Source organism: Panicum virgatum, chromosome 6N (assembly GCF_016808335.1).
Source record: "Panicum virgatum strain AP13 chromosome 6N, P.virgatum_v5, whole genome shotgun sequence".
NCBI classification, from domain to species: domain Eukaryota; kingdom Viridiplantae; phylum Streptophyta; class Magnoliopsida; order Poales; family Poaceae; genus Panicum; species Panicum virgatum.
Genome location: NC_053150.1, coordinates 917,661 through 943,765, shown reverse-complemented (window position 1 = coordinate 943,765; position 26,105 = coordinate 917,661). Strand labels below are relative to the sequence as shown.

General features: G+C 46.1%; 1 protein-coding gene and 1 pseudogene across 1 annotated transcript; both read right to left on the bottom strand.

Moving 5' to 3' along the window:
- Nucleotides 1-896: 896 nt before the first annotated feature.
- Nucleotides 897-16,897, bottom strand: LOC120679687 (annotated as a pseudogene).
- A 2,330-nt stretch (nucleotides 16,898-19,227) lies between these two features.
- LOC120679777 (disease resistance protein RGA5-like) lies at nucleotides 19,228-23,114 on the bottom strand. The gene is made up of 3 exons (XM_039961430.1): nucleotides 22,956-23,114; nucleotides 21,956-22,794; nucleotides 19,228-21,414 (listed from the first exon to the last, which is right to left on the bottom strand). The coding sequence occupies exons 1-3, from the start codon at nucleotides 23,022-23,024 to the stop codon at nucleotides 19,317-19,319; spliced, it is 3,006 nt and encodes a 1,001-aa protein (XP_039817364.1). The 5' UTR covers nucleotides 23,025-23,114; the 3' UTR covers nucleotides 19,228-19,316.
- Nucleotides 23,115-26,105: the final 2,991 nt, after the last annotated feature.

Sequence of the window (26,105 nt, the reverse complement as noted above, 5' to 3'; positions counted from 1 at the left end):
GTTCAATTTACTCCCCTCAACTATAGCTAAAGTCTGGATAACCCGATTCAATTTACCCCCTAAACTATACTATTTATTTTATTTTACCCCATAATAAAATTTATCTTTTTTTATCTCCTTACACAAGTTGAATTTTAATTTCAAATTATGTAGGATAGTATTGGACATCACAGTGCATATTTAGAAAAAGTTTTATAATTTTTCCCCATCAGTTTTCATATAATTTTGAATTTCAATGATTAATTTATTATTAAATATCCTAACCTATCAAAATAATGATAAAATATTATGATTTATTTTTCTAACATGTGCTATGGTATGTACTATTATGTTATAAAATTTCAACTTAAAACTCCACCTATGTATGGAGAAATGAAAAAGACAAATTATATTAGGAGGTATTTGAACCAAATGGTATAGTTTGGGGGTTAAAATGAACCAAACGATAGTTTAGGAGGTTATCCAGACGTTGGTTATAGTTGAGGGTAGTAATTTAGACTTTTTCTTATTATGAATTCGGCTTCACCTATTTTGCGTAAAACGAGACACTATAGTGTGAAACTGTTTTTATAAGCTGAGGTAAAAATAAACCAGTAGCAGAGGGAAACCACTTTTTTTTTAGCTTCACCAGGTTCGGCTTCACTCATGAGGCCATTTTGGGAGAACCCTCCCAAACAGCCCTTAAATCGCTACTATAAATAGCCGATCCTCCATGTGAAAAACTAGTCCAGTATGAAGTATGAACCACCACCTGTCGTGCCGCTTTGGTTAAATCCCTACATATCTATCGTGCCTATCAACTATGAATTGAAGAGGCTTACATTCAGCGTATATTGTGTTCCTCCACACAGGCACATCGTTCCCACGCAACCGCCTAATTTCCACTCTGCTTAAGCTTAATGATGTCTGAACACGACATTTCCTGCCAGATCGGCGTCGACGGTCACCGAATCCCCTTCCTTGATCTCCCCCCGGCGAGCATCTTGTCCGCGAGAGTGTCCTCCAGCAGCCTCACGATGGCCCTCTTCAGCGGCCTCACCCCGTAGCTCGTGTCGAAGCCTTCCTCCACCACGCGCTCCTTGAACCCCTCCGTCACCTGCAGCTCGATCCCCTTCCTCCTCACCCGGGCGGCAACATTGCTCAGCAAGATGCCGGCGATCTTGAGGGACCGAAATTGACGACCAAAGAGGGATGAATTAGAGCCGATCAAAATTTCTTCCGAAATTCAAACCGTCGGCATATATCCCGAAAATCACCACAAGCTCTTGAACCTAGGAGAGAGAGTAACTATGGACTAGCTATCTCTAAGCAAAACGTCCTAGGAAGCGAAACGGAAGCAATGGCGAGAAAACTCCTCGAATAGCAGCGCTGCTGAGTCAGACCGGTCTGACCGCTGGCTCAGACCGGTCAGACCGGTTGGGCTGGAAATTGAAGTTTCAGATCGATCAGACCGGTTGCTCCCAGACAGCCCGCAAACAAAGCTTCAAATGTCAAATCTCGAGCAAACGAAGTCCAAATCCAACCAAACTTGGAGGATACATTCGTAACTATCCCGTGAACATATCCCCAAGAGATCTTTCCCAAAAGATTAACAGATCGAGAGAATTCAAGGGAAGATAAAAAAGGATTGGGGTTTTCTCAAGAACACAAACAATCCAATTCGTGAGAACTTCTGATTCCAGGGGGTTCGGCACTAGGCTAGATGCATCGGAATCGTCACAAAGAGTTCATCAAAGCACGAATTCAAAGGGTTGCCTCCTCCAAACACAAAACACACCAAAAAAGGAGAAATCAAACCCAAAACGCAAAGGAGGAAGGGAAGGACGAGAGCTCAGCACACAAGGGTGAATCACAAATGAATTTCTTTCATTAATCTCAGAGGAATTCACCTATATAAAGGCTAGAGCCTACCACACCATCATCCACCATCTAGATTGGAGAGATTAGCTATAATCTAACCTTCCTTTGCATTGGAGACCTTGGCCCTAACCTGGAGCAGGGGGAAGGGGGAAGAAAAAACCGAAAAGGACTCAAGGGACTCAAAGCCCACGACCTGGAGAAGGGGCGACATAAATACCCGGCTGCCGCGGCCAGACCGGTGTACAATCTCAATCGACGTCGGAGTTTCTTTCTTCGACTCAAAGTCTTTGCTGCGATGCCGCCACGACGACGAAGATCCGGTCCGTGGTTTTGGAGGGTCCGTGAAACCTGGGTAGGTGGCCGATTTTGAGAAAACCGCCAAAACTCCACGCGCGGGAAGATTCCCGCCTCCATGCCGTTCCCGCCTCGGCCTTCTGACGGCCCTAGACGCCGCCCGACTCCCGTCACCTCCTCGCCCGCAGCGAGGCCCTAGACGCCGTCGACGCCCGTCGCCTCCGTCAGTCCCGAGACCGACGCCCGTGCCTCCACGACTTGGCGTCTTCAACCGCCGCCCGCCGCCTTGGTTTTGTGGCGCAAACCAAGAAACCCGCCTTCCGTCGCCGCTTGCGCCCTCGATCCAGGAATGGACGCCACAGCTGTCGCCCGGCCCGAGCTACTCCACGGCAACTCTCCGTCGACACTCGACGCCCGTGTACCTGTAATCCAAAGACCAAGCGCACGATCACACCGAACGGTTAACAATTCACTCATGACAGGCAGGATAGAGTACTCAACATTCCTCAATCTCCCCCTTAATGAGTGCATTGTCAACACACCACCTGAAACTAGAGATGTGATAAAATAGAAACAAGAAAGAGAACTCAAACAAATGACAAAAAGCTCAGAAAGGCAGAACAGTCACTTACTCAAGCAGAGATCGATCCCCTCAGACAAGGGCAACGGCTCGACGCAATCGATCAAAAGCCAAAACATGACTCCTCAAAGACAGAGGTAACGCTCGACGCAGTCATGCAGAAAGCGAAGGGTAAACCAGGAGCCAAACAAAGCAGAAACTCCCAAAGCAAAGTTTTTCCCTCTCACAAGTGCAACTCTTCCAAAATGATGCACTCTCTCAAAGCTCTGTGCACAACAAGTTTTTCAAAAATCAAACAAGTCTCCCCCTTGTTCGACCACTTCTCCCAAAATCAACGACTTCTCCCAAAATTCTCCCCCTTGTTGGCACATGCACACATCAAGTCTAAAAGGACCTAAAGCTCCCCCTGAAGCTGAAACCCCCCCTGAACAGATGATATGCAAAGAATGCAATGCAGGAGGTGTAAGTGAAAGCATTTAGGGATACAATGATATGAGCAACATCTAGTCACAAGCACGTGTGCATCCATAAACAAGACCTGCATCTAGCTCAACAGGGTATATCAAATCAGTCTAGAACTAGGCAAGTTCAGTTTAGGAGAAATAAAAGCATCACCCATGATCTAGCACTAACAAGTAGGGAATGGAAATGAGTGCTAATCATACTCATACAGGTGATCCAAACTCAGCAAAAACATGTTGCAAACATTCATTTTTCAATCAAATTTATATCAAGCAATTCTTAATGCCAGGGGTTGAAAGCTTGTCATGCTTAACTTAGCAACGAGGCCAAGCCTATGCTAAAAGACAATCAGAAGCTTAAAGCACTTGTTTCAGTCATGCACAGCCTTGCCCGGGTTCTCACAAGTGCAAAGTGAGCCGTCCCGAAAGCTCGATCAGTGCGACAAGTAATTCCGCCTGGATCTTTTCAATCCATTCCAAGAGTAGTTCAAGCAATTTTATCACATTTCTTTCATTTCAAGTATGAATTGCTGAACGAAAAGCTACACTAGCATGAATAAGATAGCAAAGCATATCAACACGCCCTAACATGCTAGTAGCCAAGACAGGGTGATCATGTTTTCAAATTTTTAAATCAAAATAGCTTAACTCGGATGATGTCATATACACAGTGGAGCAAGCTATATATAATCAAATTTATCAACTCACACTAGCAGGCACTAGAAGATCATAGCAATGTATACAACAATGCTAGTGCAAGTGAGACAATGCAAAATGCAAATATGTACAATGTATATGCACAATGCTACTACCAAACCTAGAAAACAAAGAGAAGCAAAAACAAAGACCTATAAAGCTAACCAAACAAAAGTCAGCGATCAAAAAGGGTAACAAACCCCAAGCTCCCCTCGCAAGCGTGTAAAGGTGTCCTGCTCTAGTGGTTTGGTGAGAATATCTACGGTTTGCATCTCTGAAGGGACATGGATCAGGTCTATGTGTCCTCTCTCATGGTTGTCTCGCAGGAAATGGAACCGGATATCTATATGTTTGGTTCTGGAGTGTAGGACAGTGTTCTTTGCAATGCTAATGGCTGACATGTTGTCTACAAAAATGGGAACCCTACCGAAACACAACCCATAATCCTGCAAGGTTTGTTTCATCCAAAGTATTTGGGAGCAGCAGCTAGCAGCAGCAACATACTCAGCTTCTGTGGAAGAAAGCGCTACGCTAACCTGCTTGCGAGAGGACCAAGACACCAAAGATGTACCGAGAAATTGACAAGTGCCGGATGTTGACTTGCGATCCAACCGACACCCACCGAAATCAGCATCAGAAAAGCCCACCAAAACCAGAGAAGAATCCGCAGAATATGAAAGACCAAATTCAAGGATGAATTTCAGATATCTGAAGATTAGTTTCACCACCTGCCTGTGGGAGGTGCGCGGAGAAGCCTGGTAGCGCGCACAGAGGCAGACGCCGAACTGGATGTCCGGTCGCGTCGCCGTCAGGTACAGGAGAGAGCCAATCATGCTCCTGTACTCCTTCTGGTCCACCGCCTCGCCGTCCAAGTCCTCATCAAGTGCCGTAGATGTGCTGATCGGAGTCGGCTGAGGAGACAAGTCGCTCATGTCGAACTTCCGCAGCAAGTCCCTGGTGTACTTGGCTTGATGGACAAAAATGCCCTGAGGAGTTTGCTTGATCTGCAACCCGAGGAAGAACTGCAGCTCACCCATCATGCTCATCTCGAACTCCCTGGACATCTGCTTAGAAACTTGGAGACAAGAGCGTGATAAGAGCCACCAAAGATAATATCATCCACGTATATCTGAACTAAAAGAAAATCAGTGCCAGATCGCATGAGGAACAAAGTTTTATCCACACATCCCATTTTAAAACCCTGAGCTAGCAAAAAGGTTTTCAATCTATCATACCAAGCTCTAGGTGCCTGTTTCAAATCGTAAAAAACTTTCTAAAGTTTATAAACACGGTTTGGAAACTTGGGATTTTCGAAACCAGGGGGTTGCTTCACATAAACCTCTTCTTCAATAAAACCATTCAAGAATGCAGATTTAACGTCTATTTGGAAAACTTTAAAACCCTTGGAAGCAGCAAATGCAAGAAAGATTCGAATAGCTTCCAAACGAGCAACAGGGGTAAAAGTTTTCTCAAAATCAATACCCTCTTTTTGGCAAAACCCCTGGGCAACAAGACGAGCTTTGTTTCGAACAACCAAACCATCCTCACCCTGCCTGTTTTTGAAAACCCACGTCATTCCGATGGGATTACAAGCAGGTGGAGGCTCGACTAAAACCCAAACTTGATTTCTTTTAAAATTTTCAAGTTCCTCATGCATGGCATTGACCCAATTAGAATCAGAAAGAGCGTGTCCAATATCTTTGGGCTCAAAAGAGGCAACAAACGCTGAATGAGCAAAGCCAGCGATACTCGTTACTTTCGACCTGATGACTCGCTCGTTGAGATCACCTAGCATCTATTGAGGTGGATGGCGACGCTGAATGTGTTGCGGTGCTTCCCTAGTCGAAGTCGCCTCCTCCTCAACCGAAGCTGGTGTCTCCTCAGGTGCATCTGGTGAGGCCTGAGTCACCTGCTCGACCGGCCCCCGGGAAGTGGACGTAGTCGGGTCGAGGCCGTCGTCATCGTCTGAGCTTGTGGCGGAGACGGCTGGGTCCACAGCACGCGTGGTAGCCTCAGCGTCGCCCTCCGCAGCTTTTTCCTCCTCATCTTCAAAGATGGAGGTGCCGAGCTCATCATCTCCTGCAACCTCAAAGACAGAAGAATTGCACGGTGCAGTCTCGTCGAAAGTGACTTCACAAGTCTCTCTGACGATGTTAGTGTCAATAATCAGCACACGGTACGCTCTAGAGTGAGAAGCATAACCGAGAAAAATGCCGTCAGATGAGCGAGACTCAAACTTATCAAGATTTCCATCTTTCAGCACAAAGCACCGGCAACCGAAAACTCTGAGATGGTTAACACGGGGCTGGCGTCCAAACCGCAACTCATAGGAAGTCCTGTGCATGAAAGCACGCAAGAAAATGCGGTTGGACACGTAACAAGCGGTGTTAACCGCCTCAGCCCAGTATTTGCGAGGAGTCCTATGCTCATCGAGCATCGTCCTCGCCATCTCAACTAGCGTCCGATTCTTCCGCTCTACAACTCCATTCCGCTGTGGAGTGTAGGGAGAAGAATATTGGTGTTCAAGCCCTTGATCACAGCAAAAGGCTTCAAAACGAGTGTTTTTGAATTATGTGCCATTATCACTGCGAATCGCTCGCATGGCCTGGGTAGCTCGTTTTTCAACATCAAGACCAAGTCTCGAACAAACTCGAAAGCCTCATCCTCAATTCTCATGAAAAAGACCCAAGAATAGCGAGAAAAGTCATCCACGATCACAAGAACGTACCACTTCCCACCAACAGACATCACCCTAGAAGGACCAACTGTGTCCATGTGTAGCAACTCTCCAGGGTGAGAGGTCATCACCTGATTAACAGGTGGATGTGAAGTGGCAATCATCTTCCCGTGGCGACACGGATGTCAAACAAGGTCCTTTTCAAACTTCAATTTGGGCAATCCTCGGATTAGGCCAAGTGAGCTCAGTCTCGACAACAAGTCAAAGCTCAAATGTCCAAGTCTCCTATGCCACTTCCACATATCAGAAGAAGGACCAGCCAACAAGCAACGAGAAGGGCCAAGAGGAGTTCCAGAGAAGTCAACCAAGAAAACCCGATCGCGAGGTGTAATCCGGCAAACCAAATCTCCCCTGGAATCAAGAACACGCGAACAACCCTCCTTGAAGCGAACCTCAAACCCCTCATCAAGAAGTTGCGAAACAGAAAGCAAATTAAACCCAAGGTTCGAAACCAAAGCAACCTCTCTCAGGGTAAAGCGATCAGAAACTCGAATAGCGCCAAGTCCACGTACCTTTCTTCTTCCATTATCCCCGAACACAATGTACTCATTTGAGCGCATCGGGGTGAGGCTGGAGAACCATTTATCGATTCCGGTCATGTGGCGCGAACAACCGGAATCCATGATCCACCTGTTCTCCAAGCCTCCAACCTGCACATCAGTAGTGAGACAAAATGTGAGCAAATGTCTCAACACTGGGGTTAGCAAAGTGAGAAGCAAACCAGTGTCGAGCCATTTGCTCTACAGAAGGGTTAGCAAAACCAGGCAAATCGTATCCCCTGTCCCGTCTACCGCGTGACTGACGAACACCACCGCGAGGAAAGCGTGGAGCCTCGAAACCTCCTCCAAAGCCTCGGTCCCGTGGTCCATAGCCGTACTGAAAAAGACCAGGAGCACGACCGGCAAAGCGACCACCCGCTGGAGCACGGTAACCACCACCGTCTCCCTGACCTCCACCTACACGGCGCGCCCTAACATCTTGCCTACCACCACGCCGAGAAGGACCATGCACCCGAGCAGAGTACATGTCCGCGTTCCGTCTCTCCTGCTCTCGCCTCACAGCCCACTTCCTCCTGAAGCAAAACTCCTCCAGGTGACCTTCCCTGTCACAGAACTCGCAGTGGTACCTCACCTCACGCTTGGGAGGTGGAGGCCTAGCCTGCGGACGGGGAGGAGCGGCCCCCTTCTTCTGGGTAACCTGGGCTGCGGTAGCAGGGAGCGTGTCGAGGGGATTCCTCTGCTCATTGGGCTTTGGAACCCAAACCTGCTTCTGCGGAGGTGCTTTCGGTGGTTCTTTAAGCACACCGTCCGCGGGGTCAACAAGCGAAGGCTGCGTGCTCGTGCTAATAGTGTTTCCAGCAGCCTTGCTGATCTTACCATACAACCTGTCAAAGTCTGACTTCGTGTATGTGTAACCAACCCCAAAGCCATCACCACGCTTGAACTGCTTAATCATCATGTCCAACTGCGGCTCACTGCTAGAAAGCCAACTCAGAATCGCTCTAAGATAGGTATTCTCATTCTCCAAGTTGGCTTTCTCTACCGCAAAACTATCCAAATCAGCAATCAAACTATGGCAAACAGAGCAGTCAATAGGTGGGCTAGACTCGACGACCTTAGTCTTCCCAAAAGACTTGATCAAAGGGTTTTTCTCATCTAGCTCCGACCTAAGTGTGGGACACAACTTGCAAGCACCAAGCAGAACAGGCCTAGACTTCATCTCCTCTAGCTCGCACACAACAGTAGCAAACTTGGACTGCAACGAAGCTAGATCGGATTTAAAGATAGGGCACTCATCGCATTCAAGCACATCGCTAACAATTGGAGCGTCCTTAACCAGTTCTAGTTCATGCTTGGCCTTAGCGAGCTCATGAGACACGTCAGAAAGTGAAGTCTTAGCAACATCTAAGTCTGCGACGTTCTCATCATGCTTGGCACGAAGAGCAACAAGATCGTTCATGTGAGATATGCAGCCAGCGCACTCATCCTCACTAGATTTCTCCCTAGCACAAGCCAGCTCAGCTCTAAGCTTTCTATGCTCTCTAGCTGCTTCCTTAAGCAGCCTTTTCTGGTTGTCGAGAGCGGCGTAGAACTCCCAAACTTCTGCATCAAGCATGTCGATTGTGGAGTTTACCTCTGAATCACTCTCGGATCCAGGAGAAGAGTCGGTGTGCGTCGGTGTAGCATGTCCACCCGGAGACGCACGAGCACCATCGGCTTTGCCCGCCATGGTGCAGAAGCCCTTGCGCCGACCAGCCGCCAAGCACAGGCCGATGAAGCCGGTGGCTTCCTTGTCCCGCTTCTTCTTCTTCTTGTCGTCGTCGTCGGAGGTCGGTAAAAAAGAGCGGTCGGTGTCGGAGCTCTTGTCGAGGTCACTGAGCTGCGCTAGGAAGGCCTTCTCCCGCTTCTTGGCATTGTACTGGAAGCGCTTCTTGAGCGACTCCTTGTCGAAGCGTCCTTCCCGGTCACGACTGTGGTGCTTGTGGCGCCGACGCTCCTTGTTGGAGCCTCCCTCGTCGTGGTCGCGGTGGCGGTAGTAGTCGAAGTGGTTGTTCTGGCCACCGCCGGACTTATTGGGGAAATCGGCGATGAAGTGGTTCAGGTCGCCGCAGTTGTAGCACCCGGGGTTCTTCTTCCTCTGCCTGTTGTGGTAGACGCGCTGGAACTTGCTGATGAGGAGGCACAAGTCGTCGTCGCCTAGCGTCTCTAGCTGCTCATCTGAAACAGAAGGCAAAGAGGCAAGAGAAAAGCCAAGAGCAGAGTTAGAGTTAGAGCCCGATCCACCTGGGCCAGTCACAAGAGCGACGCTCTTGGAAGGAGGGACACCATTGAGCTTGGCTCGTGTCTGGTTATCCACCTCCAATGTCTTGAGCTTGCTGAAAAGCTCGTTCACAGTCAGAGTCTCATAGCCAGCAGACTCAATGATCATGTTCACCTTGAGATCCCACACAGAGCGATCAAGTGCGTAGAGAAGGTTGAGGGCCTTCTCGTGCTCTGTGTACTCAAGGGCATCTGCAGATCTGTTCGCAATGACCTTGTTCACAATCGATTGAAACCGACTAAACATGTCGCCAATGCTCTCACCCGGCTCCTGTGTGAAGTTCTCGTATTCACGCCGGTGAGTCTTGAACAGTCTGGCCTTCACCTGAGGTGTGCCCTCGTGGTAGTTCTCAAGGCACGTCCAAACTCTGTGGGCTTCCTGGAAACCCTGAACGCGTGAAAACACCGCACGGGAAAGGCCAGCGAACAAGGCATTGATGGCCTTGGCGTTAGCCTCGTGCTCGGGCACCTGAAGAGGTGAGGTCCGAACGGCAAGCACCTGGTAAGCCTGGTTCTTGGTGATATCCCAGACATCGGCTCCCATGCTCTGCAAGAAGGCTCTCATGCGAACCTTCCAGTAGGCATAATCCTCGCCGGAAAACACCGGGATCTTTCCAAGACTCGCCATGGTCGCCAAGTGGTTTTCGAACCGGTTAAGGTACTGAAAACCTCAACCGAGCTCTGATACCAATTGAGGGACCGAAACTGGCGACCAGAGGGGGGGTGAATGGGAGCCGATCAAAATTTCTTCCGAAATTCAAACCGTCGGCCTATATCCCGAAAATCACCACAAGCTCTCGAACCTAGGAGAGAGAGTAACTATGGACTAGCTATCTCTAAGCAAAACGTCCTTGGAAGCGAAACGGAAGCAATGGCAAGAAAACTCCTCGAACAGCAGCGCTGCTGAGTCAGACCGGTCTGACCGCTGGCTCAGACCGGTCAGACCGGTTGGGCTGGAAATTGAAGTTCCAGACCGGTCAGACCGGTTACACAGACCGGTCAGACCGGTTGCTCCCAGACAGCCCGCAAACAAAGCTTCAAATGCCAAATCTCGAGCAAACGAAGTCCAAATCCAACCAAACTTGGAGGATACCTTCGCAACTATCCCGTGAACATATCCCCAAGAGATCTTTCCCAAAAGATTAACAGATCGAGAGAATTCAAGGGAAGATCAAAGAGGATTGGGGTTTTCTCAAGAACACAAACAATCCAATTCGTGAGAACTTCTGATTCCAGGGGGTTCGGCACTAGGCTAGATGCATCGGAATCGTCACAAAGAGTTCATCAAAGCACGAATTCAAAGGGTTGTCTCCTCCAAACAGAAAACACACCAAAAGAGGAGAAATTAAACCCAAAACGCAAAGGAGGAAGGGATGGACGAGAGCTCAGCACACACGGGTGAATCACAAACGAATTTCATTCATTAATCTCAGAAGAATTCACCTATACAAAGGTTAGAGCTTACCACACCATCATCCACCCTCTAGATTGGAGAGATTAGCTATAATCTAACCTTCCTTTGCGTTGGAGACCTTGGCCCTAACCTGTAGTAGGGGGAAGGGGAAGGAACAACCGAAAAGGACTCAAGAGACTCAAAGCCCACGACTTGGAAAAGGGGCGACTTAAATACCCAGCTGCCGCGGCCAGACCCGTCAGACCGATCGGGTCTGCAGCAGCCCGCTGTACAATTTCAATCGACGGCGGAGTTTCTTTTTTCGACTCGAAGTCTTTTCTGCGATGCCGCCACGTCGACGAAGATCCGGTCCGCGGTTTTGGAGGGTCCGCGAAACCCGGGTAGGTGGCCGGTTTTGAGAAAACCGCCAAAACTCCATGCGCGGGAAAATTCCCGCCTCCACGCCGTGGCCCTAGACGATGTTCCCGCCTCGGCCTTCTGACGGCCCCAGACGCCGCCCGACGCCCGTTACCTCCTCGCCCACAACGAGGCCCTAGACTCCGTCAACGCCCGTCGCCTCCGTCAGTCCCGAGACCGACACCCGTGCCTACACGACTTGGCATCTTCAACCGTCGCCCCGCCGCCTTGGTTTTGTGGCGCAAACCAAGAATCCCGCCTTCCGTCGCCGCTTGCGCCCTCGATCCAGGAATGCACGCCACAGCTGCCGTCCGGCCCGAGCTCCTCCACGGCAACTCTCCGTCGACACTCGACGCCCGTGTATCTGCAATCCAAAGACCAAGCACACGATAACATCACACGGTTGACAATTCACTCACCACAGGCAGGATAGAGTACTCAACATTCCTCAGATCTCCTTGACCTCGGCCCTGGCGAGCTGCCTGAACACGATCGTCTCGTCCAGCCGGTTCAGGAACTCTGGCCGGAAGCGCCGTAGCCGGCGCCCGCGCCGCTGGCAACGATGGCGCCGCCGCCGATGTTGGACGTCATGACGATGAGCGTGTTCCTGAAGTCCACCGTCCTGCCCTCGCCTTCCGTCAGCCGGCCGTCGTCCAGGATCTGCAGGTGCGCCTTCTCGATCTCGTCCAGCAGGATCAGCGTGCGCGGCCGCTGCCGCACGGCGTTCGTCAGCTGGCCGCCCTCGTGGTGCCCGATGTAGCCTGGGGGCGAGCCGATCAGTCTGGACACTGTGTGCCTTTGCATGAACTCGCTCATGTCCAGCCGGACCATGGCGTCCTCCGAGCCGTAGTAGAAGGCCGCCACGGCCTTGGCAAGCTCCGTCTTGCCGACGCCGGTTGGGCCGGCCAATACGAAGCTCCCGATCGGCCGGCCTGGCTCGTTGAGGCCTGCGCGGGCACGCCGGATGGCGCGGCAGATCGCCGCCACCGCCTCGTCTTGGCCGACGACGCGCCGGTGGAGGGTCTCCTCCATGTTCAACAGCTTGTTGGTCTCGTCAGTGGTGAGTTTGTGGACGGGCACGCCGGTCCGGCAGGAAACGACGTGACGGATGTCTTCTTCGGTGACCACTGCTGGCCCGACAGATGCGCTGCCAGTATTATTCCTCACCTCCTCTGTTCTGGTTGCCACACCTTTGCTCTTGTCAATCAGGGACTTGAGCTCCAGTTCACGATCGTGAAGCTCCTTTGCCTGATTATTGAAAAGCATTCGAAAATGGACTTATTAGTTATTACGGCATTTGCAGAACATGTCCAAATTAAAGGGGAAAATGCCATGGATATACACCAACCCTTTTGTAGCTCTCGCCGAGAACTGCATCGTTCTTCTCCTTGATGACCCTGCTGAGCTCTGCTTCAAGATCTTTGACGTCCTTGGATGGATTCTGCTGTGGCACGAGGTTTTGTAAAATGCATCCAAAAAATAATAAGAATAGAAAATTGGAGGATGGTACGTTTGTACCTGGGCATGTCGTAGACTGGCAAGGGAACCGGCTTGGTCGATTAGGTCGATGGCTTTGTCTGGGAGAAAACGATCACTGCAAAGCAAACAAGCAGCAGCAGCCAAATTATGAAGGGGCTTGTTTGGATAGATACGGAGAGAAATGAGAGAGCAGCAGCCAACCAACCAACCTGATGTACTTGTGCGAGAGCTCGGCAGCTGCTCCTAGTGCTTCATCGGCATATTGGACCTGATGATGTTTTTCATATCGCTCTCGAAGACCTCTTAGAATTCCTATGGTTTCATCAACTGTCGGCTCTGGAATTTTGACAGGTCCGAAACGCCTTTCCAGCGCCGCATCTTTCTCGATATGCTTCCTGTACTCATCATGTGTAGTGGCCCCAATACACTAGCAACATGAATGAATTTCAGAATGAGAGAAATAGCAATACCAAGGCGTCCCTGCAGAGGTTCTTCTATTAACATGATACATGCACTGACCTGCAGTTCACCTCTCGCTAATGCTGGCTTAAAAACATTAGCAACGTCACTCCCTTTGTTTGTTCCTGCTCCTACTAGCGTGTGAACTTCGTCGATGAAGAGTATTATTTTGCCAGACCGTTTGACCTCTCGCAAGAGATTCTTTACTCTTGCTTCAAATTGTCCATGGTATACTTGTCCAGCAAGAAGGCCTGCCATATCAACGGAGATAATCTGCCAGGTAAAATAAGGCAAAAGAAAAATATTCACATTTTTTTAGTAGCAAACAAATTGATATACAAACAATAAACTAATCTGGATGTATCCAAGGAATTAATTCATCCAAGGCTGAAGAAGTTTCAAATAAAATCTCATATTGATCAGATCATACATAGAGCTGATCGATGCCTATATATTAGTCTATTGAAACGGAAACATTTAAGTGCCAACTGAACATACCAAACATGATTAAAAAGAGCAGCAAGGCAGCAAACATAAAAAAGGTATTCACTATAATTTTTTATTATATCAAACTAAAGTTAAAAAAATCTGACTACATATTTTAGCTGTAACCGCAACTGCAGTAACAATCAAACTAATAGAATCACAAGGGCTAGCTGCCAATGGATATAGAATCTAGATCAAATTAAAGAGGAATGCAAACCTTTTTCCCTTTTATTGTTTCAGGAACATCTCCCTTAGCAATGAGCTGAGCAAGGCCTTCCACTATTGCTGTTTTTCCAACACCGGGGTCACCAATCAGGCAGGGGCTGTTCTTACTCCGTCTGCTCAAAATTTGCACAACTTGATCGATCTGTTTTTCCCTACCGATAACAGGGTCAAACTTCCCCTCCTTTGCCAATTTTGTTACATCAGTCCCACACTTGTTAAGTGTTGATCCCCACATTCCAAAACTAATCGTTGTGAAGCCCTATAGAGAACACAAGAAAAACTTCTGATTATCATTGGAGCATAAAACTAATAATAGAATATATATCATTGTTCCTGAAGAATCACTTAAAAAATATCCTATAATATATAAATGCATATTTTACCTCTCTCAATATTAACTCCAAGAGGAAATGGATAATGCAGAATGAAAGTTGACTCAACAGTCTGTCTTTGTCTATAATAAACGACACGAGCCAACCAAAGCGCCATATTTGGTACTGTGCAAGCGCAAAAAGGCCCATGACTCGCTGAACGAGACTGTCAAACATTGCTCTTGTGACGAAGACAATGCTCTTTTCCCCTCCAGATAATCCGCAGAATGCGCCTTGCATGAGGGCGGCAATGTTCAAGAATTCTCTGGTGAAGCCATCGATGGTTTCTCTGGGGATGTGATAATGTACATTGTTCTTCTTCGGTCCCCTCAATGTTCTGCTTGAATTGCCAAGAACAGGCATAGGCGCAGGAGTATTCACTACCCACAGACCAAAATTAGGTGGTACTTTCTTCCCTTGATGATGACTTCGGAAGGACATGGAAATTCTAGACGGAGGCGGCCTCCTAGTGCCATGACTGGTTATACTACCAGGAGCTCCGATGACTGGCGATCGAAGAGAAGGTGGTGGTCTGATTAAGGTTATCCCTGCCATTAATGAATGCAAATGAAGCCCGCGGCCCTGTGCATGGAAGAGAAGATGATTACCTAGGTTAAGTTGGGAGACAAAGCATTCTGAATGAATGAAGAAAATCTAATTAAAACTGTATGAATGAAGTTGATAAAACTAAGAGGATAGATGGACAAGGCAACATACTGAAACTGAATTACAGCAGTAACAGTATGACAATTGTGTAGGAGACGAGAAGAAACCAAGTTTGCTGGTTGCTGCTATCAATATTAATAACTTGGAAGTTAGAGTATTCAAGGTGCTTCTGTTCAGTTATGCTAAATTTGTTTTCCAGGAACACTAAGGTAATCAGTGGTTAGGTTTCTCAATCTCTTTTTTTTTTCGAAAATCATTTGGTGCACACGGCGGCAGGTGCCCACCCTGACGTCGCTAGCATCTATTAACGGAAAAGAGTGTGTGTGCGGGTCCCAGGACTAATAAAAATCTTTCTGTCCAGTGGCTTGTTCATATCTCTCTCTCGCCAACATGAATCCAATAGAAAAAACAAATGACTAAATCTACCGATCAACACTAAGAAGAAAAGAATCAGCACAATCTGACAACAAACAATCTAAAAAAACAGCATAGTACTTTTGCAAAACATTTTTGCACATTTGGCTCATTATTTATCCATATACATGAGCTAGACCTATTCCTAGACTTATTCCTCAGGAGACCAAAAAGAGAAGCAGCAGCAGAAGTTCCTCATGATTCCCAGCACTTTGACCTCTAGTACATTAAACCTAGAGGTGATTCTTCACTCCAATGCAATTTGGAATCAGCTGAAAAACAATATTTGAAGCTGAAAGACACTATCGCAGGGGTAAAATCAAGAACACACATTAACAGAAGCAAAGAACAAGGGTCAACATGAGAGCTAGAATCATCCGAACACACTCGACACATTAACAGTATTGGAATGGCTGGAGAGAATGTCGAGAAATCTCAGGTATGCATCGAGAAAACAACCTCCGTGGAGCTCACGGGTTCAAGCATGTTCCTCAGCGGATCCGCCACATGCTTCGCTAATCCTACAATTCATCTTGTAGAAATATGGGGTAGTAAAAATAAAATTTTTCTACCACATAAATCAGGATTACTACAGTTATAGATCACGGGATTACCACTAGACGCGCGGTTGCGGAACTTCTATAACGCGTCGGTGTAGTGCAGATGGAAGCCGGCAGTGCAGTTGCGAGAACCTCCTCACGTGTGGGTCGTCCTTGTGCAGCAGATGCAGCACCTCCAAGGTATCCACACGTACTGGAAGAAGCGTCGCGATCCGGACTGCTAGGTCCGCGAAGGCGACCTAGAGCTTGGGCGCGAAGGAGGGGTGGTACTGTAGCACGCGTGGCTACTGTTCACAGCGACATTACTGTTCACAAGAACAGTAGTTGTGAATAGTAAAAGGGTTAGGGTTCTTGACAACATGCTTCTTGACAGACCCGAAAATCACTTTTATGACTATCCTGTTACGGTGCAGCGTTTGATGGCTCATAAGTAAGTCGGTTCACATCTTGATTACATACGATGATCTCAGGTCTTAGGACACGGCGTACATATTGTGTAATGAGAAGTCATCATCTCGTGTTAGGTCAGTTCAGTCTCATGTCTCACATGAGCCCACATTATTAGTTTGACATCCACATGTCCATGACTTGTGAAACGTAGTCAATCAACTAATACATGTGCTAGTCTAATATTCATGTGTGTCCTCACATGAACTCCGACTAAGAACACTTTAGAATATTCATTCAAGTAAAGAGTTTCACAAATACTTCACATAAGCATTAATCAATACAAGTTGTCATCCATGAATACTCAAGAAACACTTTATTAATTATTAATAAAAAAATATAATTACCTCTAGGACATATTTCCAACACATCTGCATGGAGATGAGATGGAGACAAAGGGTGGGAGCCCACCGGCAAGAACCCACAGCCATGGATCAGCCGCAGCATGTGGAGGAGGGATGAGCACCAGGCAGGAAGAGGACTGCTCAGGTCTGGGGGGCGGGGGAGATGTGGACAGAAGGATAAGGTTGTCGTTGGTCCATCCCGTGAGAAAAAAGGAGCTTTTTGGGATCAGTTCACACCGTTGGTCGTCTCTGTTAGCTTATAAAAAAAAATATTCCGACGGTGATGCATATGGGTGGCACCTGAGCACGTGTGCAGAAAAGTCGCTCTCTATTTTTTTTCAGCTTGCCAATTAGTAAACAAGAAATATGCATCGTGTGCATGATCGTTCAAGTGACTAGGAACTAAGCAGCGGTCAGGCAACAAATCAGTACGTACATAAAGCAAGCAATGCAAGCAGGCAATCGGCCGCTTGAATAGCAAAGGTAAGGAACAGTACCTCTCGTGCACCTGGCTGAGTTGGCACAACCACTATGTTCTACTGGCTGCTTTTCCAGCCAACTAATAGTATTTTTCTCTTACACCAAACCAGCACCAGCCGCCAGCCAGCAGTAATTTTCTCTCATAACAAACCAGCACCAGCCATCAGCCGCAGCCAGCAGAACAGAATCAACGTAAGGAAGCAGCCAGCAAGCCGGGTAGCTCACTGCAGGAGCCTGGGTTTAGCGGAGGTCAGTGGCGCTGGCGGTGGCGGCGGCTATCGTGGGCGGAAGGGAAATCCTCTTCTATCTATCTCCTACTACCGACCGTGGCTAGGCGATTCAGGACAGGAGGAGATCATCCTTCCGTTTCCCTTTTTTCCTGGGCCCAATAATTATCCTGAGCCAGCCCAGCCCAATTTTAGTTGGCCCCAATCCCACTGGGCTGGTAGCACACCACCAGAGCCCAGCAGCATGACAAGTCAACCGCACCGATTCAAGGCCAACCACAGCGCGTGTGACTGGCAGCTGTCCCATCACAGAAGCGCAGGGCGCGGGCCGTTGGAGCGCGGGGGGAGCTGGGCCGGGGGAAAGATGAGACGAGGAAGCGCGGGGAGCTAGGCTGTCCCCCATGACTAGAAAAAAAATATTCCGCCGGAACAAAATGTTCCGTTGGAAAAAAAAAGTTCATTGAAACAAAAAAATTTGTTCGGTTGAAAATGAAAAAATGTTCCGTTGGAACAAAAAATAAAAAAAATTCATTGGAATTTTATTGCAAACGATCAAGTTCATAAATCATAATGGGCGGAGGAGGAAAGAAGAGACCGTTCCTTTTAGTGCGATCCTTGGTCCCATTTTATTGCAAACGAATAGACAAACGATGTTCCAGTTATACTATACCAGTCTCGCTCATCAACAAGACCTGTCTACATATCTGCTCATCTGGAAGAACCGGTTAGCACATATTGTTTAAGTTTCCCCTGTTTCTCTTCTTCCTCTCCTGGTCTTTACTCTCCCCACTTTCCAGGGGTTTACTGTGTAAGCCTTTGCTCTAGCCTAGCGCTATTGATCAATGAAATTAGTTGGGGAACTCCCCTAGTCTTTCAAACGTGCTTGTAGGGGTAGATTTGAGCTGTGTATTTATAGAGTTGAGTGTGCGTGCGTGTATAAGCATCTGTGTTTATACTGTGTATTTTGCAATAAGAAAATCAGATATATGTACTTATCTTTATTCGATTGTTATAGAGCTAAGGTAGTATTACTCTATACACTTTTTCATCGACATTCATAGCTTTCTTTTATTTTGCTCCGCGCCTCCATATGTGTTTGCTTGATTGAACCTTTAGCTATATGTGTTTGACAGAAAAATCAATATTCGCATCGCATCCTCTATATATGTAAATATGATAAAACATATCATGTACACCTTAAATTGGTATTTTCTATATAAATAATGGCAAGAATAGGTACTTGAGGATCGTACTTTGAGAATTTTTTTTTATATTTAGAGGTGTAGATAATTTAAAATATATTTTACGTTTTTCTTAACAATAATAGGTGCAAATTTAGAGGATTGTTTAAGATTACTTTTAATAATGATAGAGGTAGTAGTTTAGACACCTAGGGGCTATTTTATGATGGTAGAGGTGCTATTTTTAGAAAAGTTTAATAGTACTAATGGTTATGATGATTAGAGGCTATCAAATTGATGGTCATATATTTCTAATTTTTGTGAAAATTGTTGGAATTTTTTTCTAGAGCATATCACATTCTCACTAGAACTAACGTGGATGCTATAATAGTAAGATACGTGTGCCTACTCCCTCCGTCCTCAAACGTATTTTGTCCTAAGTCAAACTAGTATAAATTTGATCAAATCTATAGCGAAGAATATTAGGATCTAACATATCAAATGAGTGTATTATGGAAATATATTTTATAATGATTCTAATTATTCTTATTTGACATTAAAAATATGATTACTTTTTCTATAAATTCGATCAAACTTAGAACAGTTCGACTACATTTCAAGACGGAGGGAGTATGTGAAACTTGAGTACAATGGTGACCAGTCCTCATGTACATAAGGGGCTCGTTGTGACGAGTACAGACATTGCATTAAAAAAAATTCCTACTTACAGGCGACAGTCTCCATATTAATTTTACAGCAATTTATGTGATCAGAGAGGGAACGAATCCTTGGGAGCAGGGTAAATGCCGGGCGACTCGGGAGAGCACTGGCAGCATCCTGGAACATGCCCTTGACAAGCGCGGACCTGTCGACTTTCATCGATTCAGATCCCGCAGCAGCAGCAGCAGATGGGGATGCCGTCAGTACTCGGATTTCCTCGAGGCGTGAGAGGTGCTCGAGCCCAACAGGCGTGGCCTCGTCCCATTGCAGTGGATCCAGTCCTACCAGCAGGCGCCGGAGCCGGGGCATAGCACCTGCCCCAAATGCCAGGCACGACATCCTGCTAGAGTCGAAACAGAAGAACCGGAGAGCCGTGAATCCCATGGAGCCTGCTATCATGATCATCTGTGTTTCCTTGGCCGGGATGCCTGCAGGAACGACGCGTAGGCTTAGATGGATGAGCAAGGGCAGCCTTGTCCCAACCATGCTGACATCTTCCTGCAGTATCTGCTTCGCTCCCAGTGCCAGCTCCCGGAGGCTATGGAGACGGCCAATCCATTTGGGAACTTCAGAGAAGGTCCAGTCAAGCAGGTCAAGCTTCTCGAGGTTGAGGAAAGGAGGTGAAGACCAGCTGCTCATTGCGTCAGCACAGCAGCTGAGACTGTTAGACCTCACAGAAAGCCCTCTGAGGTTGTTGAGCTTCTCGAGGGAGCAACTCAGAGCAGCCATCCATCCTGGTGTGGTTGATTTCTGTTGCCCTTTGCCACAATGGAGGGACAGGTCAGTCAGGCTGGTGAGCTCGCCGAGGCCACCAATATTTTCCAGTGAGCTCCCTGGTAGATTGAAGCCGTGCAAAGTGCGCAGCGATTTCACTTTCCCAATCCCATCCGGCAATCCCCCCTTATGCTGTCGCAACACAAGGTGGGACAACCGTGGCAGATCAACAACACCTGATATTGATGGAATGCTGCATTCTGATACCCAAGGCAATTCCAAAGTCTCCAGGTACTGCAGCCTTCGGATCTGACCAGGCAGCATTATGGAGAGCTGTGATGGTATGTCTCCATCCAACAGGCATTCCTTGCACTCAACCTTCAAGTATCTCAGCTGCGGCAGTTGGTTGATACCCGTGAGGTCGATTACCATCTCACGCAAGAAGAATTCAAGGAACAGCACTCGTAGAAACTTGAACTCCAACAAAGGAGGTACCCACTTGGATGCTCCAAATACGGCAAGAGAACGGACTTGCGACACTTGCCTAGTAACGGTCATAGCCATTGTGCTAGCCTCTGCACCATTCAGATTGACGGTGAGTCGGCGAATCTTGTCTTGCGCTTCTGTAGCTGCTTGTGGATCATGTATGACGCTGATGAAGTTGTCTTCCTTGCACCTCCTTAAAATCATATCAAGCATCATATCATGGACTCTGCAATGAGATATCTCAGTGTAGTAGTCCTGATGTGGAAGTTGGATCATGCTTCTATTGACCAGCTCATTGAAATAGCTCTCCCCAACAACCCATGCATCTTGTCCAAGAGAGTTGTTACTCACAAAACCTTCTGCCACCCACCGTTTAACTAGCTCAGCCTTGCTAATCACACAATCCTCTGGGTAAGCACCGAGATAAAGAAAGCATGCCTTCAGATGACGGGGGAGACTCTTGTAGCTGAGTTCTAAGATATGCATCAGTTCTTCCAAGGTGGACTTTCTTGCAAATTTATTAGTGGCCAGAGAACTTTGAATGTACTCCCACTGCTCCTTCAGCCTCATAGGATGGCAAGCTAAAATACTAGCTACAGTAACAATTGCGAGCGGTAGGCCACCACACTTCTTCAAAATTTTGCATGAAACTTCTGTCAAGTGAGAAGGACATTCATCTTTAGATCCGAATATTCTATTAAAGAATAATTTCCTTGAGTCTTGCTCATTTAGGGGCTTCATATTATGGATGCATCCATGGTCACTGGAACATGTCCTAGCCACATCCCCATGTCTTGTAGTTATTATAACTCTGCTATGCTCATTATTTTGTGGAAAAGCACATTCAATAATATTCCATGAGGGAACATCCCACAAATCATCCACTACAATTAAGTACCTACAAAGAACATTACACGTGGGGTGCACATTATTAAACTGAAGATGGGTTAGTTAAGCAGTATCTTTCAAAATAGTGTAGATATGTCAAAGCTCGTGGATTAGTAGGAAACTAGTTGTAACAAAATATTCATATTTATATTAGAATAGAGGCCGGAATATTATATATGCAGCTGTTTTGTTAATATACAGATGTACAGTAGCTAGCTAATAATTGACCAATCTGCTGCATTGTCATAACCAAGCATTAGCGTATTTGATTGACACAAAAACCGTCAAAGGAGACCGTATAAATAAAATAGTATAATCCTACACCCTTTATAGACGATCCATCCTTCGTGAGTAGAGTCTAATTTATTTTAGTCCTTTTGTTCCAAAAACTGGTAAAACTAATGATCTGTCAACAGGTGCTAATATAAATAAAATTTTCTGAACGACATGATGAAATGCAAGCATAAGCATTTTGACCAAATACTTAGAAGGCAAATTACGTCATGAAGATGTTAATTCCTAGACTTGAAATTAGTAGTAAGAATGCGTACCTCTTGTCCATTAGATATTCCCTGAGGTTGTCGATGAGATGTTGGACCCCGCAAGCATGAGAGGGGTGTTGCTTGAGCTGTAGTAGCACACTTGTGAGTAGCCTCACCATGTCTGGCTTCTGAGAAACAGACACAAATGCCTTGCAGTTGAACTGCCCTCCAACTTCACGGTACACCTGACTAGCAAGGGTGGTCTTGCCTAATCCTCCAAAACCAACGATGGACATAGCCTTTAGCTTCTTCTCTCCATCCATGACCAATTTGGTAAGCTCTCTCTTCGGGCCATCAATGCCCACAAGGCTGGCCGCCTCCTTGTAGAATGCCGATATGCGAGGATCAACCATCACTGATGCTGCAGTGCTAGAGATGGAGTCCTCAGCTCTGTACCTCTTACGCCGCTCATTGATCTCCAGCAGACGAGTCTTGAGCTCCTTGATCTGCCAGGCAGCCTCAAGATGGGCCCTGCAGGTCTTGAGGAAATGGGAAGCCTTCTGGAGGAAGCCTGCCCTTGCGTCGACGCTTGCCACGTTGCTACTGAAATCATCGATGCAGTCTTCGATGTCGTAGGCCATTTCCCTGACTTGCTTCCTCCAGTGTTTTGCCTCCGGATCAAGATCTTCAGCGTCGTCCAGCTTCTCGAGGAGAGCATTCATGGCGGGCAGCTCGTCCCTGAGAAACAGGACGTCTGCGCTGGACACGCCTATGAAGGTGGAGCACATGTCCCCTGTCATCAGCGCTATGAGCTTCGCAAGAACAGAGTCGATCACCCCCTTGTATGCGCTCACCACCATTGCCGACATGGCTCTTTCGGCCTTCTTGTACTTTTCTGTTCTTTGGTCCTGCAAGTAAGAAAAAAGGTGATCATTAATTGTTACCAGAAGCATGGAGATCCAGGGAAACGTACTTAGAAGCGATCTAGAAGAAGGAACCCAAACGGAAATCCAGAACAAATATAATGATCGAAACCAGCAGCTCGATCATCAGAACCAGAGCAACGTACCTCCCCTGCACTAGCTAGCTTGCACTGTTGAGGAACAAATGGCCAGAGGCACGGAGAGCCATCGGTCATCAGGTGTGCTATATATAGATGAGTGTTTTTTTAAGAAAAAAGAAACTGGAGAGTCTCTGACGTTGTTGACGGGCCAACCTACGATGGTGAAGAACAGACAGCTCTAGAGATCAGTCTTTTCTTTTGTAGTCTGAAAATTGAAGGCGTGATATGACTGATTTGCTGAACAGACATGCAAGCATGTGGCCTTACCACATGGAAATGATCAAATGAAATATACATATGCAGTTAGTGCAGCCTTAATTGGTTTCAGATAAGTAGGCCTAATCAGATGCATGTTAGAGGCAACAAACTAATCCCTTAGATTAATTATAAAAACTAGCCTATCAACCCCGCACAAGCTAATTAAAATTAATATAAAAATAAGATCAATAATTATAATTACATATCTCACGCTCTTTTTCATCAATTAAATATTCTAACACATACTCTAAAATATATATTTATCATTAACTAGTTACAATAGATTTCAATTTGCATCCTACCTCCACATGTATTCGATATGTATATATATAGTTGAATTATTTGTTTGTGAATTGATAGTCTTATCTCTTCCATCATACATAAGTACATGGTGACACATCGTGGGTAGTATTTTTATATAAACAATAATATTAGTAATAATAAAAAATATAATTTAGATTTTTATATTAATACTTTAATATTTTATTATAATTATATAATTTAAATTCAGATTTAGGAGTAATTTAACTTCTAATAATGATATAATTGAATAATTTATATGCAAATTTAGGGGCTATTTGTATTATAATGGCATAGGTGGGTAATTTACATGAAGATTAGGGGGTTACTTTTGATTTTTTTTATAATGGCATAGGTGGGTAATTTAGATACATGCTCAGGGGTTACTATAGTCTATTTTTATAATGGCAGAGGTGGAGAATTTATAAAGAAAGATAACAGATCCGATCACTATTATAATTAGAGTTGTTAGATTGATGGCTAGATGTTTCTTATTTTTGTGAGAATTTATAGAATTTCTCTATTTTTTTAGGGTGTCCAGTTAGGATCCTAGGTGGCTTCAGGTGGACACTTCAAAGGAGCCTCCAATTAGTAATAATAAGATAACAAGTCCCTCGATAAAAAAAAATGTATAGCGTGTGTCGTAGCTGGACACAGTTGACATAAATCCAAAATGACACATATAATTTGAACTGGAGGTAGGGCGTCCAACATAAGATGCTCTTAGTTGCTGAATGATTGCCTTGACACAAACCATGACTGAGGTTGATTGGAAATGCATCTTATCCTGATATTTGCATGCTTAACATTTGCTGTTCAAATAATAGAGAGGGAATCAGCTATGCACATGCACGGAATTAATAATATATATTATGGGATATTTGAATTAATAGTCAGGTACATTATGGGTGGAAGGAACAAGATGCTTTGGTTTTGAATTTATTAGAGTCATACGTGGAACCAGGACCAGGGTAGCAGCCTAGAGAGTCATTTGACTTTTACCAATTCATACGAGTATTGTTCTTAGAATGCTAGACTGATGGAGACGTATCTGACGCGGATGAAGCCCACCTGCACGGGTGTTGACCGATAACGCAACCGCCCTTCCAATCAACTTCAAGTGTTGCATTGCAGGCTTGCAGCCTCTTGGTCTGACTTTAATGAAAAAAACGACAAATGCAAAAAGATTCCGTAAGAAAAAAGATGAAGACGTCTATTTTGTATGGTTCTTATTCATTGAAACCGATTTGATGAGACTTTCTTTCATTGAAGAAACTGGTTCTAGATTATCTGACGTTGAACAGGCTTTAGAACACAAATGCAGTGAAGGGTACGTACTTGAGAGCTAGGAGAGCTTTGCTGTGATTTTCCAATCAATTAATGCGGCACATAAGGGTGGCTGCTCCTTTTAAACATTGAACTCAACCTTTTGAAGGTACCATCTCGATCATTTCAGCTGTGACCAATGACCATTAGCTCAGTAGCATCGGTCAAGTCCATCTTACCTTCAAGACATGGCAAACTGCATAGGATGATAAATATGATGGCAAGACATGGAAAATACGAAATTCACATGAAGGTACCATCTCGATCATTTCAGCTGTGACCAATGACCATTAGCTCAGTAGCATCGGTCAAGTCCATCTTACCTTCAAGACATGGCAAACTGCATAGGATGATAAATATGATGGCAAGACATGGAAAATACGAAATTCACATGAAGGTACCATCTCGATCATTTCAGCTGTGACCAATGACCATTAGCTCAGTAGCATCGGTCAAGTCCATCTTACCTTCAAGACATGGCAAACTGCATAGGATGATAAATATGATGGCAAGACATGGAAAATACGAAATTCATATGAAGGTACCATCTCGATCATTTCAGCTGTGACCAATGACCGGAATATTTTCCTTAATCTAAAAAAAAAGAGAAAATACGACAAAGTCTGCTTCAGTCAACTTGCTCAAGTTTTGTTTGGAAAATGGCATTCGCGCCATCTTGGGCCAAGCTCTTTATACGGCTCACTCACTCATTTGGCCCTTTTTCACTTGGGTTGTTGGGTTTGTTGGCCCAGAGCAGTACAAACCCACCGACAATGATATTTACTCCCTCCGTTCCAAATTATAAGTCATTTCAAGAATCTTGGAGAGTCAACATTTTTCAAATTTGACCAAATTTATATAACAAGATAATAACAATTATGATATCAATTAATTATCATTAGATTCTTTGTTAGCTATATTTTCATAGTATACCTATTTGATGTCATAAATCTTTGTGTTTCTCTCTATAATTTTAGTCAAACTTTGAGATGGTTTGACCCTCCAAAATTCTTAGAATAACTTATAATTTGGAACGGAGAGAGTACTGATCAATTCCCAGCTAACCCCCACAACCCACCAAAGCAAAACCCTCGCCGGCATGACGTCCATGGCCGGTATGGAGAACGACGCCGTCGCCGCGCTCATGGACGGCACCGCGCGCATGCTGGCGCAGCGCGTCTACTCCTCCCTCCCCGCGCCGCCGGTGTCCACCTCGGCGCCCCCCTCCAATTCCAATAACGCCGGCGCGGCCGCATACGGCTGTGTCGACCG